The sequence below is a fragment of the Ptychodera flava genome, chromosome 16 (assembly GCF_041260155.1).
Source record: "Ptychodera flava strain L36383 chromosome 16, AS_Pfla_20210202, whole genome shotgun sequence".
NCBI lineage: Eukaryota > Metazoa > Hemichordata > Enteropneusta > Ptychoderidae > Ptychodera > Ptychodera flava.
This window is the reverse complement of record NC_091943.1, coordinates 2,189,254-2,202,582: the sequence shown is the minus strand read 5'-3', so window position 1 is coordinate 2,202,582 and position 13,329 is coordinate 2,189,254. Positions and strand designations below refer to the sequence as shown.

At 36.1% G+C, this 13,329-nt stretch overlaps 1 protein-coding gene across 2 annotated transcripts; it reads right to left on the bottom strand.

Annotated features, from left to right (window-relative positions):
* Positions 1-1,131: 1,131 nt before the first annotated feature.
* On the bottom strand, positions 1,132-10,173 carry LOC139152506 (membrane-spanning 4-domains subfamily A member 4D-like). Of its 2 annotated transcripts, none has more exons than XM_070725666.1 (7): positions 10,050-10,173; positions 7,508-7,833; positions 6,836-6,892; positions 6,179-6,283; positions 5,631-5,753; positions 4,504-4,633; positions 1,132-3,386 (listed from the first exon to the last, which is right to left on the bottom strand). In XM_070725666.1, exons 2-7 carry the CDS (start codon positions 7,754-7,756, stop codon positions 3,247-3,249), a joined length of 804 nt encoding a protein of 267 aa, XP_070581767.1. In that variant the 5' UTR covers positions 7,757-7,833; positions 10,050-10,173; the 3' UTR covers positions 1,132-3,246. The 2 variants fall into 2 exon arrangements, with proteins under 2 accessions (XP_070581767.1, XP_070581768.1); XM_070725667.1 differs by having other exon boundaries at positions 4,504-4,624; positions 10,050-10,154.
* Positions 10,174-13,329: the final 3,156 nt, after the last annotated feature.

Genomic DNA, 13,329 nt, shown 5'->3' with positions numbered 1-13,329 from the left:
CACTAAACTATCATAGTGTAAAATTTTACCTCCAAAACAATGTTGTTCAGAATATGACCCTCCCTCGGTACGGGTTTTCAGAATATGAATCATCCCCTTTCCTCCAGCTCACCCTCTCTCATAATAAATGAATTAAAGCTTCCTTGCTTTATACAATAAGAAGACGTTTACAACTGCTGACTTCATTGCCATTCAAGTGTATGTAATAAAGTCCTACGTTGCAGATGGTCAAGAAATGAAGCTGACCAGAGGTATAACGTTAAACTATGCTTATTTGACTTGACAAAATCACAAAACTTGGCAAAATGATGAAGGTAGTATGCGCCTTTAAAGTGAAAGACTTTAATTTTGCTCAAACTTTCCTTAAGGAATCTTTCAACCATTCACTTTCAAGACCAAGAATAAAAATTGTGTTTCACAGTGCAAATTTTGTTAGTAGGAGAAACAAATAACTTAAGATGCATCGATATTTGAAATTCAAAATGGCCTCCAAGCCTGTGTTAATTCTTGGGAGAAAAATAATTTTTCCAATTTCGAAAAACTAAGACTGTGAAAAGTTTTCTTACACCAAGAGCTTAAAAACGAACCCTTACAAGTGGTATATCAGAATAGAATTGTGAAAGTTTAAGAGTCTGAATATCTGTCCCCGAGGAGCCTTCTACTTTAACAATAACACTGAAACGGACAACTTTCCTGGGATATCAAAAGCAGAGCCCTCAGACTTCAGCTTACAGATACAAGCGTCGCCTCAGGGCAGGGCAGACGACGCCTCTTGAGAAAGCGGTGTTGTGGCAGAGCTTTTCTGCGATAGACATTACGATCAAAGCCAGGCCGACCAGTGTAGTATACTTTAAGTCCAACATACGATTGCAAAAAATACCCGCATTTGTTTTCCACTATCTGGTCACATCATTTGATCATGTGATTATAGTATTACATATACATATATTTTCGGGTATTGTTTGCAGCCTATAAATATTTCAAAATCGCTTTTCGGATAAAGGATCAGTGTGATTCGTATAATATTATTTAAACGATTTATTACAGTGTTCGATACTGGATCACATGCAGCCACACATATGTATACTTCAATATTCATATATCATGATACATGAAATGTGACAAATACTCTTCACAGGATCTCGTATTTTATTTATTAAATGACTTGGTAATAATCATTAAAATGACAGCTACAAGCCAATTTACTGTTATGATTCTTATAACGAGTATCAGATACAATGATAACGTTTGTCGATTTGAATCAAAATGCTCAGGTCGAGTTTACTGCTACACCAATGTTTAGTAACATGGTGATACTTCTTTACAGAAAATTTGTTTCAATAGCCACAGATACACATTGCATCGCTTTTGCAGGGCTCGAAATTAGCGGTAGTCCCGCGTCCACAGACTAACAACTTTTCTCTGGGGCTACCAAAATCCATGGAATGGTAGTCCACGCGGACTACCAAAGCCTGAGACCTGAAATTCAGTCAGTACTTGCCATGCCATGCCTGGTCCGTCACTTTGGGACGAGTATTATTGCAGTCAAACCCAGCTGGACACAGAAAGGCCGGAATGTGACTTTGTTATGCAAATTACTAAGACGACCCATCGTGCGGTGGAACTTCGCAACAAAGTTTCATTATCTGAAGTGACATACTTGAATGCAAGGCACAGGAAATGATGGCCAATGAAAAGGCACATTTTCGTTGCATTTTGATCATCATGTATCAATCACAATTACACGGAAATTATGCCTACTCCGTACAGAAAGCCCATGGTCTAATTTTAGCCCCGTTACAGTATGTCTTAGTGTAGTCGTGTCGTTGTCATGTCGACTAGAACTACAGCATGCAACTCTGAGAGTAAAACGGGTTATCAATAGGTCGCTAAACTTTTGAGTATCACTATCGTCCATTATACCTGTTTCCTTGGGTATTAAAGGTGTGCAATATTCACATCAAATGAATAGAAAATTCACTTTATGGGCAGAATCTAAAAAAATAGCCTTTTCTTGTCTGGGTAACGAATAAAGATATCCCCGAATTAAAATATGCATGGGCTACCAGCCATTGTCACTGGGCTACCAACTTCAGAAAATGGTAGCCCAAGTGGACTACCAGGGAAAAAGTTTATTTAGAGCCCTGCTTTTGTAAAGCCATCCATTGCCGTTTGGCTTGTTACCTCAATGTGATGATATTACACAAAACAGAAAATACAGGAATGTCGTGACGATTTAATGGTAAAATATTAGAGAACTATTTCATAGGAGGACAAAACAACTTAGCCGTATGCGCATCGAAAGTGAAAGACTTTAAAATGTACTCAATCTTAATTTGCTGAAGGAATTTGTCAACCATTCTCTTTCAAAATCAAGAATAAAAATCGGGGTAGGGGGAATTGTCAACCTGCAATTTTTGGTACCCGAGAAACAAATTATCCAAGATTTACTGATATTTGAAAATCAATACGGCTGCCATCCCTGTATTAACTCTATGGACAAAAATAAAATTTTCGATTTTTGAAAAACTAAGACGGTGAAAAGTTCGAACTCACAACAAAACGTACGACACCCAGTCACCAAGTGGAGAAGCTACAGCCAAAACCCCTTGGCCAAATATGTATGGTTGAGTACCACAGCTTATAGTTGATCAATTTTTCTGAACGTCGCCACCAAAACAAATATTAAATACAAAACTAGAGTTTCTTCAGATGCACTATATAATTGAAAATACAGAAACTGTACTGATAAATGAATGCTTTAAATGCCGATGTAAGTAATAGAGTAAATCAGAACTATACAGAACTTTAAAAAATGGAATAATTATTGAAAACGATCAATAACAAACAATATGGATTCGGACTGCACGGTGAATTCATCAGCCACATAAGAACTGGTTACCACTTCATCATTGATTGTTTCTATAATGCGTTGTATAATTTAATACAAAATTCATATATTTACAATTGTCTTCGACTGTCTATCTTAATGCAACATTATATCTTATAAGAATGGCATCATTAAGCGTCGTTTCCGTTTGTAGAAACGTTGTACGTACCAGCTAAATAAGTCTGGTGCAATTTTCAACAATGCTCCTTCAAACTTAGCAGTCATTAGATCAGTTTTAGTGCCGTTGAGGGTTTTGCAAATCGGAAATGTCATTATCACCGCTTTTACCTTTACATGAAGTTAGAAGATAAAGCATGTATGGACAGTATTTTGCATATACTCTTTTGACAGGTTGTTTAGCGACTCGATTTTAAGTCCATGCTTGGAAGTTGCTCTGAATACACGATTTGTTCTGATGAGATGTTCAGTTGGCCCTGTGGATATTGTCCCTGTGGGTTGTCCGATTGAAATTGATCTGATGGGGGTCCTTGGTAACCTGTAAAGGCACAAAGGAACGGATGAGCAATCGAGTAAACAAACAGACGAACAAACAAAACACGATTTGAAATAAATTGGGATAATTGGATGGTGAATTAGTTTCTGTGTAATCTGCAATCATCAGCTCATCTGTTTTTCTTTTCAAGTTACACTTGTTTTTATGATTAATTTGTAATATTGCAACATTCAGCTGTATTGGACCTAACACATTTGAGAAATTTGAAAAATACAAAGATCAAATTATCCAAAATTAGTTCCAATCGTGTTGTAAATAGACACGAATTAGCAAACACAAAGTCATACATATATAAATACCTACCTACACATAGATACATAGATAGATACATAGATACATACATAGATACATACATAGATACATACATACATACATACTAAGTCTTACATACATACATACATACATACATACATACATACATACATACATACATACATACATACATACATACAACGAACATATGTAAACATGCGACACAGTGCGATCATTCACAGGTTAAAGGTGATCACAACGAAATGAATTAATATTCTACTGAGTGATTATTACATAATCCTTTAACAATTTCAAGTAATTGGAGAAATTTTACAACCTGCCATTCTGTTTTTACATCAAATAGCAACGATGGCCGATATAAAGACGTTTTAATTTGATGAAATTTGTTGTGACGTAACACCGGTGTCTCTTTTAAAGCAGACTTGTTGTATAGATAAACGCATTATCTTGTCTTGGTTTAGGCAACATGACAGTGCTTTATGAGGAAAGCTTTGTATTTTGCAAAAGTGTGGAAGAGACAAATAAAATTAAGCAAATAAATAAGAGTTTCGTTACGTTATTGCATCTGCCAACCTTTTATTATGCCAAACTATTCTGACGATTTTTTCAACAAGGTCAAACTTCTGACCTGAGGGTAATAAGGTTAATCTAGATAGAGATTCGGGGGGTGCTAAATATTTAAATCTCCCGAAAACTTGTGAAGATGTAATGACAATACATGCATTTAGTCAGAGCTAGATTCTGCACTTTAAATAAGGGTGATATGGATTTTAGAAATATAGCGATTTCATTTAAAATATTCGTCTTCCAGGTCTCTCATCTTTACCTGCACTTTGATCTGTTAAAGGTACACCAGTTGGCATCAAAAACATTGTTCTTTGAGCTCCACCAGAGGTGGTCATTGGTTGCACGGGGGCATCTTGTTGTCCTTGAGCTCGGTAGTAAATCTGATTCCCCTACACGAGAGAGAGAGAGAGAGAGAGAGAGAGAGAGAGAGAGAGAGAGAGAGAGAGAGCGAGAGAGAGAGAGTGAGAGAGAGAGAGAGAGAGAGAGAGAGAGAGAGAGAGAGAGAGATCATCATGGGCGGGAACAAGAAGCTTCATTGTTGTTATGCAGGGACCAGCAATCAAATACAAATGGTAACACTTTGAAGTCCAAAACAAATATTATTCTCTCTATATGTGGAAGAATTTACTTTCATGCTCGGGTTACAAATACCAACAGAGCAATGAAATAAAAATTCTTTCCTATTGACGAATCAAAGAAAAAGCCGGCTTTCCACTTGTTTAAAGGCCGTTAGCTATACATATTTTATTTGCTGGAAATATTAAATAGTATGGATTAGTGACGTATCGTCCGGTGAAGTGTGTCATTGAAGTTAACCTATACTAGTTTCTTTTCCCTGTCATGGAGCTATTTACAAAATACTCTCTCTTTGTCGATGTTAAAAATTCAAGATTTACAAAGAATCTTACACACTTTCATTGAACCAAGTCCATCTAATCTGTAACATGCATTGCTTACTAAATATTTTTCGTAGTTCACAGTTTGTATCAACTTTAGGGAAAGAGAACATTGTAACAACGATGTTATACTGAACTCGGTACAAATCGGTATGCTGAACAACTATGTTGCAGAATAAAATTATAACTAAGTGCTCAAGCACTGCAGATTAAGATATCCATCGGTATTTCACACACTCTATATTGACGTGGAAGCAGGCATAGAGATAAGATGCACTGGAGATATGTTGTCATGGACGATACTGAGAGTAGTTGCAAACCAAAAAAAATAACACGTCTTAGATGCAATGGAGTAGAGATTCCCAAACTTAATACTATTTTAAAGCTAGGATATTCACTATCGTTATATGTGCGGCCAAGCCAACAGAAAGACCTGTAAACAGCACATAGGCCTACATATCATCATATAAAAAACAATCTCCACACTCACCGGTATCATTTGTTGTTTGCAGCAGACAGCCCGGCAGCAAACCACAGAATGGATTATGGCGATGACAAACTCTGCAAGTGCTACTAAAGTCGTAATAGCACCAAGTACGCACGCTGCAATATACTGAAAAATTCGTTTAATAAGGAATGGCATAGCCTTCAGTACGAAACTAATTAGGGACTGTCGATGCAAAATTATTCAACTTATAGCTGTGTTTCCTATTTGCAATGTGTTTTAAGGAATTAAATTCAGCACAATAGCAATACAATTAAAATACGAATACTATACGTGACAATCAAGCATGTTACACATGCGTGACTTTGTGTGTTGAGTATATAACAATCAAACATGTTACACACATACACACATAATGTGTGCAAAAGTTAGCAATAAACATATTTTAATGAAGAAAGCACCCGAGTGGCTTTTTAATAATATGTAGCACAAAAATAAACTTTGAACATGTAAAGGTGATTGTTGTGCTTAAAAGGAGTGAAAATGCATGAATGAGCACATCATGTGAACGTTATATTGTAAACCATACATACTTCCCCATCTAGACCTGCGGAGACCGCTATGGTCAGTGACATTGGTAAAACAAGGCCACCACTAAGGACCGTTGCTATGATACAACACGTGAGTGTGGCGATGATCTGGTCAGTGGAGACAATAAAAGTTCTGTCAGAGACAATAAAAGTTCTGTCAATCATAAAGACTGGTTAACCCACGGTCCCTCCACAGAGGGACCGTGGTTAACCTTTCTTAAGTTTCCAAATAACACCTTTAAATACGAAATAACGGAAATGTGATTTATGAATGCTCCCAAAATGAAAATAATATAAATAAAAAATCTTATCGTTCAGTAGAGTGCCTCTAGAGAAAACATCTTTTATGAAATGGTGAAATGGTGAGGACCGTCTCAACGTATTAGCCTCATTCAAAGTAAAACACCATCTAATTCTCACCGAAAACGAAGTAAGAAAATTGAAGTTACATCAATCAATCGAAAGCAGAGTATAACAATAAATATACTGACTTTTTCCACTTGTTGCATACTGTCCCTACTGCTTTATTCATATTTCTGAACAACTCGATATTGTTTTGAGAAAATCACCAGTCAATGTAATTCTGAAAGAACATGTATATAGTCAATAATGGAATACTTCTTCTAACAAACCCAGTCTCACAGAAAGTCGTACACATACCATCTGCTTGGTTTTACGCCGTGAAGCTACGATACCTAATGAGCCAGTTACGATAATCTGAAAGTTAAAAAGGAAAAAAGATCCAACAATTAATAAAGTGATTTGCAGGGTCAATCATAAAGCTTTAATTAATAGAAGGCACTAAATACATGTAAGTTCAACCCCTACCCTTGAATAATTCGCTACCGAGCCTTTGTTCCTTTCTCTGAGTGTAAATGTTGACAAGTTGTATGTTATTTATTTATTTATTTATTTATTTATTTATTTATTTATTATTTTTATTTATTTAGATTTATTTGTTTATTTATCTATTTACTTACTTGCTTATTTATTCAATAAATACTATGAATGTCACATGTTTATTTATCTGTGGGTTTCATGCTTAATGTTGCACTGCTAGGAGAAAATTCCGATATCAAAATAATTTTGTCATTTACTATACCTTCTCATGATCTAAGAAATATATTGTGTTTCTGACCGATGAAATTAATCAAGTAGTTTGTCTAAAAACTTTTAATGCTAGGTGAAAACTGTAATTAGTTGCTATAATAGTTGTTTTAAGGAAAGTTTTGTATTTTTAAAGCAAGATTGTTTTGAATTGTTGTGTTCTGCATGCTGAAAATGTGGTAGTGTGTAAGGTCATGCGGCATACTGAAAATGATTTATACTCACAAATGCTCCACACCATATTGGAGTTCCAAAAACTGCTAAAATTATACCCGCGAAAATGGTTATGGTCCCAAGAAGCATCAATATTATGCCAAATATTATCTGACAAAGTCCAAAGCCGGAGGAAGCTTTGTGGGGGAAGTTTCGCACCAAAGAGCCTTCAAGTACAGCTGCTTGTATGTAGACAGTTGGTTGTTGATGTGCGTCCACTACCTGAGGCACTGGTAGTTGGCCTTGCGCTTGTGAGCTCATGTTCAACTCTACAACCGCTTACAATTTCGGTCAACGTATCAGAGAATCTATGATCCTGAAAAGGCGACTCTGTGAAACTAACAAGATTGTGATTTTTTGTCACACTACATGTACACAATTAGTTGGTAATGACAGATAACTATGTTTTGGCATTAAGAAATTTCCACGCACAAATCCATTAGTGTTCAATGAGCAGTCTTTCACTGCTGTATTTCATACCTTGTTCTGATAACAGAATCTAATCCCCATTGATTGTCTGAAATTCGTACTTGATGCAGTTGTATGAGCGAAAGGTTGTTGTTACCTCCTTAATGATAGAATGAATAAATTTGTGAACATTGTTACCCAGTGGATATGTTTATCTTAGCGTAATTGCCATGGGCAGAAAACTAAAAATGTCTGATAAGGTGATGGAACGAACATCATTGAAGTTGATTAAACATGGTGTTATCTCTTCGATGATTATATGTCAAACTTCTTAACTGTAAGAATGGCAGCTACGCACATTTGATATCATACATGCAGAAAAGCCTTCTATATTTTATATCGCATTCGAAATTGTTTCAAGTATGGAAAGATGAAACCTTTCAAATTTTGAAGAGATGTTAGTTTTGAACAGAGAAAACAACAAGATTATTATGTCTTTGTGTCAGTGTGTTGGTAGGGTTTTGAAGTGTAGGACAGGTTACTGGAAAGGCACACTTTTTATGTGGCTTTAGGCGGAGTAGCCAACTGCCACTTACTCAATACACGGAGATCTAGACAGCCGCTTTATGCGTCACTCTCAAATTCCCGAATTAAATCTACAATAGTGATTTCTCTTTCCGTAGAATTTGCAATAGTTGAACTTCAAACGCCGCGCCTATATGTTTTCTAATTTGTCTATATGTGTTTGTACTCTTGTTCTTAAAGAATTTACTTTAAAAGTTTCCTTGTGAGAAAACGTTCGAGCGAAACTTTCTTTTCAGAGCGCGAATTATGTACACGAATCATAACACAATCATCAGCTGCAGTTGTCTGTTGTATCCGAAACGTCGAATGCAACCCATCGTCACTGACGAAAGGTTGTGCCCGAAACCTATGTCTTAATCCTCTACACCAACTGTTTTTATCTGCCGTTTTTCCGGTTTTGTAATTTTATCTGTTTAATACTCGCACTAGTGCGGTTTTTTACCTTTTTAACCTTTATGAAGGTGTTTACCGTGTTATATAGGTCACGCCTTTAGGTGAATCCCGAGGATGTCGAGAATACTTTGCCTCTGTGATCGCCATTCACCCATTATAGAAGGTAATAAATCTTTTCGCTTTCGTTCGCAAAGCTGAATGTGGATAGCATATGTTATTGACTAGAACAGAACAACAAGCCGGTTTCAACCAACGGGGTACGATCGCCGAGCTAAGAAAGCTTTCATTTAATCATATTATTTTTCGGAGAGACAATGCCTCGAAACGTACTGGTAATTTATGTTTATCATAACATAATCCGCTAAATTCTGACTCTTTTCAATTTTACTTTATAAATTGAAATTCCTAGCTTTCCATTGTATGAAGTGACCTTTTTGACCTAAAGCTGCTACTCAAATGCTCTATCCGCTAATTTTCACCTGAACTTGCGTTGTCGGGTAAATGGTTAAACTATGTGATATGTAAATTATTCTATTAAATCTAAATAATTAAACTCATTATCTGCGTTGGTCCTTGTGAGTGCTCAAAATGAGCAGTTGCAAAATGTTTGGTCTAATTGAATGCGATCTTGCAACGTTAATGTCACAAACGGAGTCTATCTTGGTAAGTTCAGGTCACACTGAGGTAACATTGTCTGGTGCGACCCAGATAAGATGATCTCTCCGTTTTGAAACAATATGGCCGCTCGCAATCACATAGAAAGCATTGTGTGTATTCACACAGGTGGACATATTAAACACAAGTGACGTCAAAACATAAAGGCAGAATGATTGAAGAGACACTATTTTCAAAGAGTGTGTGCGCAAGTGCACCTGGTTAAACATAACATATTGAGTCTATGTCTGTTCAACAGATTATTGACAAAGATGAGACCACTACAACATTCACAGTATTTATAATTTGATTGAAAGAAATGCCTCATGCGCGTGACGCACTATAGAAGAGACTACGGAGGAAAGAAAAGTGACACTAGCTGGCGTGTTGCTGAACATCAATGGAGCGAAACATAAACTTGGGTACGTGAAATGCTGCATGCACTCAGAGGTGCAGACATACTGTATGAATACCAGATAGCCAATCATTAGATTGCAATCATTTTTAAACTCACCTCTTATTTAACTTGACTCTCACATACGTTTTACTCAATCGTCGGATTTCAGAGCGTATCGTCATCAATCAAGCCTATTTCGCCATATTTATTTGTGCGACTGTCCCTCCATACTCCCTAGCTTACATTTCTAATGTCGTAAACTTAGATCCCGGGATCCTTTACGGTGGCTGGCGAAAGTCAAATGGGCTGCATGATATGGAAAAACTCGGATTCGTTGCCGTTTGAGTAATACTACATCAACAGCAGTAATGTAAACTAATATGAGCAACAGGATTGCAAGAATGTGTGTGTAAGAAAGAGCTCCTGCCTGGACTTTAGGTGTTTGGCAGATCACTGGATATGACAAGACTACAATTTGATTGAAAGTAATGATTCAAGCGCCACATTGCGGACGAGACGACCATAGCAAAACAGCAACAGTTCATATCACGTGATAATAGGTGTTTACTGAATTTTGGAGTGAATCATAAACCCTCGAGTATTAGCATTTGTATACTGTAGTAGACATATAACCGTAGATATCCAAGCTTACATATCTTATGTCGTAGTCGACCAAACTAGATCTAAAGAGTATACAGAGATCCTTAATGGGGATTGCGAAACATAGACCAAGATGTGCTGCAGGATTTGTAAAATAATTGGACAAGCTGCTTTTATTAAGATGTCAGATGGTCGGACAGTAGGACACAACTGTACGTTTCGCTAAAAGAATACATAATCAGCCTAACCTACTCAAACATACAAAAATCAGTCAAATTCTTCCATAATCTCATTCTGATGTCTCCTATGGATCCGTAGCGTCCTGTTTATATAGAAAGGAGAAGGCCTGCACATTCTTCTCTAGCCTCTGTCGACATAAGTAAACCAGCTCTCAGAATTATTGATTGTGATTCTTACAAAGTTGAAATTAAATAGAACAAAATAAATAAGATCTTACAAAAAGGAAAATTTCTTTAAAACGTGACTCAAAGCAATACCGTCCAAAACAATTACATAATCTTCTTTCTATCATCCAATCAATAAAATCTATGGTTTTTGTATTTGTCTAGAAAGCTTTCAACATAAATGAAATGAGAGTAAGATAGGACTATTTTGGTCAAACGAGACAGGGAGAAGTGTATGTCAAAATAGGACTGAGGCCTATCATAAAAGGTAATATCCTCTTAATAAGCATTAAATGTCATAGCTAATCGGCAAAACTCTTATTACAATTCAACGTTAGTTTTTTCTGTGATGTCAGATTACAACAAATCCGTTAATGGTAGAATGTGCCTTAGGGACAGGCATTTGAGCTCTAAAAGGTTTACAATACCTTTCTCATCTGCCACTTTTGGACTTATTTAGTACTTATCTTTGTAGAATACCAAAATTATATTTTTACTATAGAGCTAAGATAGGAAAGGCGCCACTTGTGAGCTTCAAATGTCAGGAAATGTTGGGTGTTTTGTTTCTTAAGTATCAAAGTTTGCATTTTGACCTTTGATTTTATCCTTGATTCGAAAGAGAAGAGTTTAAAGTTTCCTTACAATAAGCTTGAGCAAAAGTTTACAAAAGTTAACATCCCTCATTTAACCTACCTATTGTCTATATCTAGAGATAAAAATTTAATTACATCATTATTCATGTGCGTATTGATGTAAATGATTTTGACAAGAGAAGTCTCTGACAACAAACATCCAAACTGTTGGAAACAGGAAAGGAGTGCGAAAGAAATACAATGACATTCCACTGCAACGCGCGTAATACAAGCTCTCAACGCCTACACATGGGAGACATGGTAGACTTCACAGGGGAATCTACGTTGGTACAAATCATGATGTATTATGGGAAATCGCTAGTACTGTGTGTTGTCCTCCAATTCCTTTTCCTCATTTATAACCTCCTTAACAAAATCTTGAACTTTGATTCGACCTTCCTCTATACTCAATTTTATTGTTGTCTTGAAAATATTTCGATTTCGATATCGATATGTTGCACATGCAATTATCGGACATTTATTCTCAACACAAAATTAGTGTGATGGATTTTTGTGTGTTTGCAGGAGGCCTTAAACAATCAAACTTTCATCGTTTAATAATGATGCCGTTGTAGTTGACATTAAGAATGAAAATGCGAAATGTCATTTTCCACTCGACGTATCATATGGCAGTTCTTTTGATACATTAAGGCAAAGTACTGACGACTTCAAGTGAAATCAGTGGATTAATTTTGAGCTGTGTCAAAAGTTAAAATTTTTCGTCAGCTATTGGCAGTTCTCATTACATTGTACATGTTTCTGTCCTTTTACACGGGTGAATTAGAATACTGAGAATTTGTGTTCACTAAACTATCACAGTGTAAAATTTTACCTCCCAAACAATGGTGTTCACAATATGACCCTCCCGGGTCTCTGACGGGTTATAAGAATCATCCCCCTTTCCTCTGGCTCACCCTCTCTCATAATAAATGAATTAAAGCTTCCTTGCTTTATACAATAAGAAGACGTTTACAACTGCTGTTTATGGCGGACAGTTAATAGTAGAACTTGCCATTCAAGTTTCCTGGAAAGTAGGACAACATAATAAAGTCCTACGTTGCAGATGGTCAAGAAATGAAGCTGACTAGAGGTATAATGGTAAACTTTGGTTATTTGACTTGACAAAATCACAAAACTTGGAAAATTATTAGGGCAGTATGCGCCTTTAAAGTGAAAGACTTAAATTTTGCTCAAACTTTCCTTAAGGAATCTTTCAACTATTCACTTAAAAGATAAAGAATAAAAATTTGGGATCTCAGTGCAATTTTTGTACTAGAGAAACGAATATCTTAAGATGTACCGATATTTGAAATTCAAAATGGCCGCCATGCCGAGTAAGAGTCAGTGCAAAACAGTATTTTATGCAATGTTGTTCAAAACATATAAACAGTATTTATATTTGAATGAAAATGTGTCAAATTGTCCGAAGTTTCTTCCTTATTGGAAATACCAGTACTCATACCAGTTTGTCACTTTGCCAGGACCAAAATGAAGTTTTTAGATGGGTGTACTGTTAAGTCAGTCAGGGCCATTTAAAATGTGCCCTGACTCAACTTAGTCTTTATAAAGCCCGAAATTCACGAAAAGTAAGGGACATTTAAAAGTGTCCTGACTCAAAAGTCATCAATTAGAGCAATTTTATACATTTTGTCTCGTTTCTTTATAACATTTACACAAAAATAAACTTTCTCATAAAAATGGGTCCAATGAAAGAGGTGTGCAATAATGATTGTGTTTTCGTTATTTTGTTTGATGAAAACA

Bases quoted from the DNA above. Each gene is read 5' to 3' on its own strand.
- LOC139152506 (XM_070725666.1), bottom strand. From the start codon at position 7,756: ATGAGCTCACAAGCGCAAGGCCAACTACCAGTGCCTCAGGTAGTGGAC. The intron at 6,284-6,835 runs GTATGTGTACGA...TCCACTGACCAG, and splicing joins GGCGTAAAACCAAGCAGATG to ATCATCGCCACACTCACGTG. The intron at 3,387-4,503 runs GTAAAGATGAGA...GTGCCTTTACAG, and splicing joins TTTAACAGATCAAAGTGCAG to GTTACCAAGGACCCCCATCA.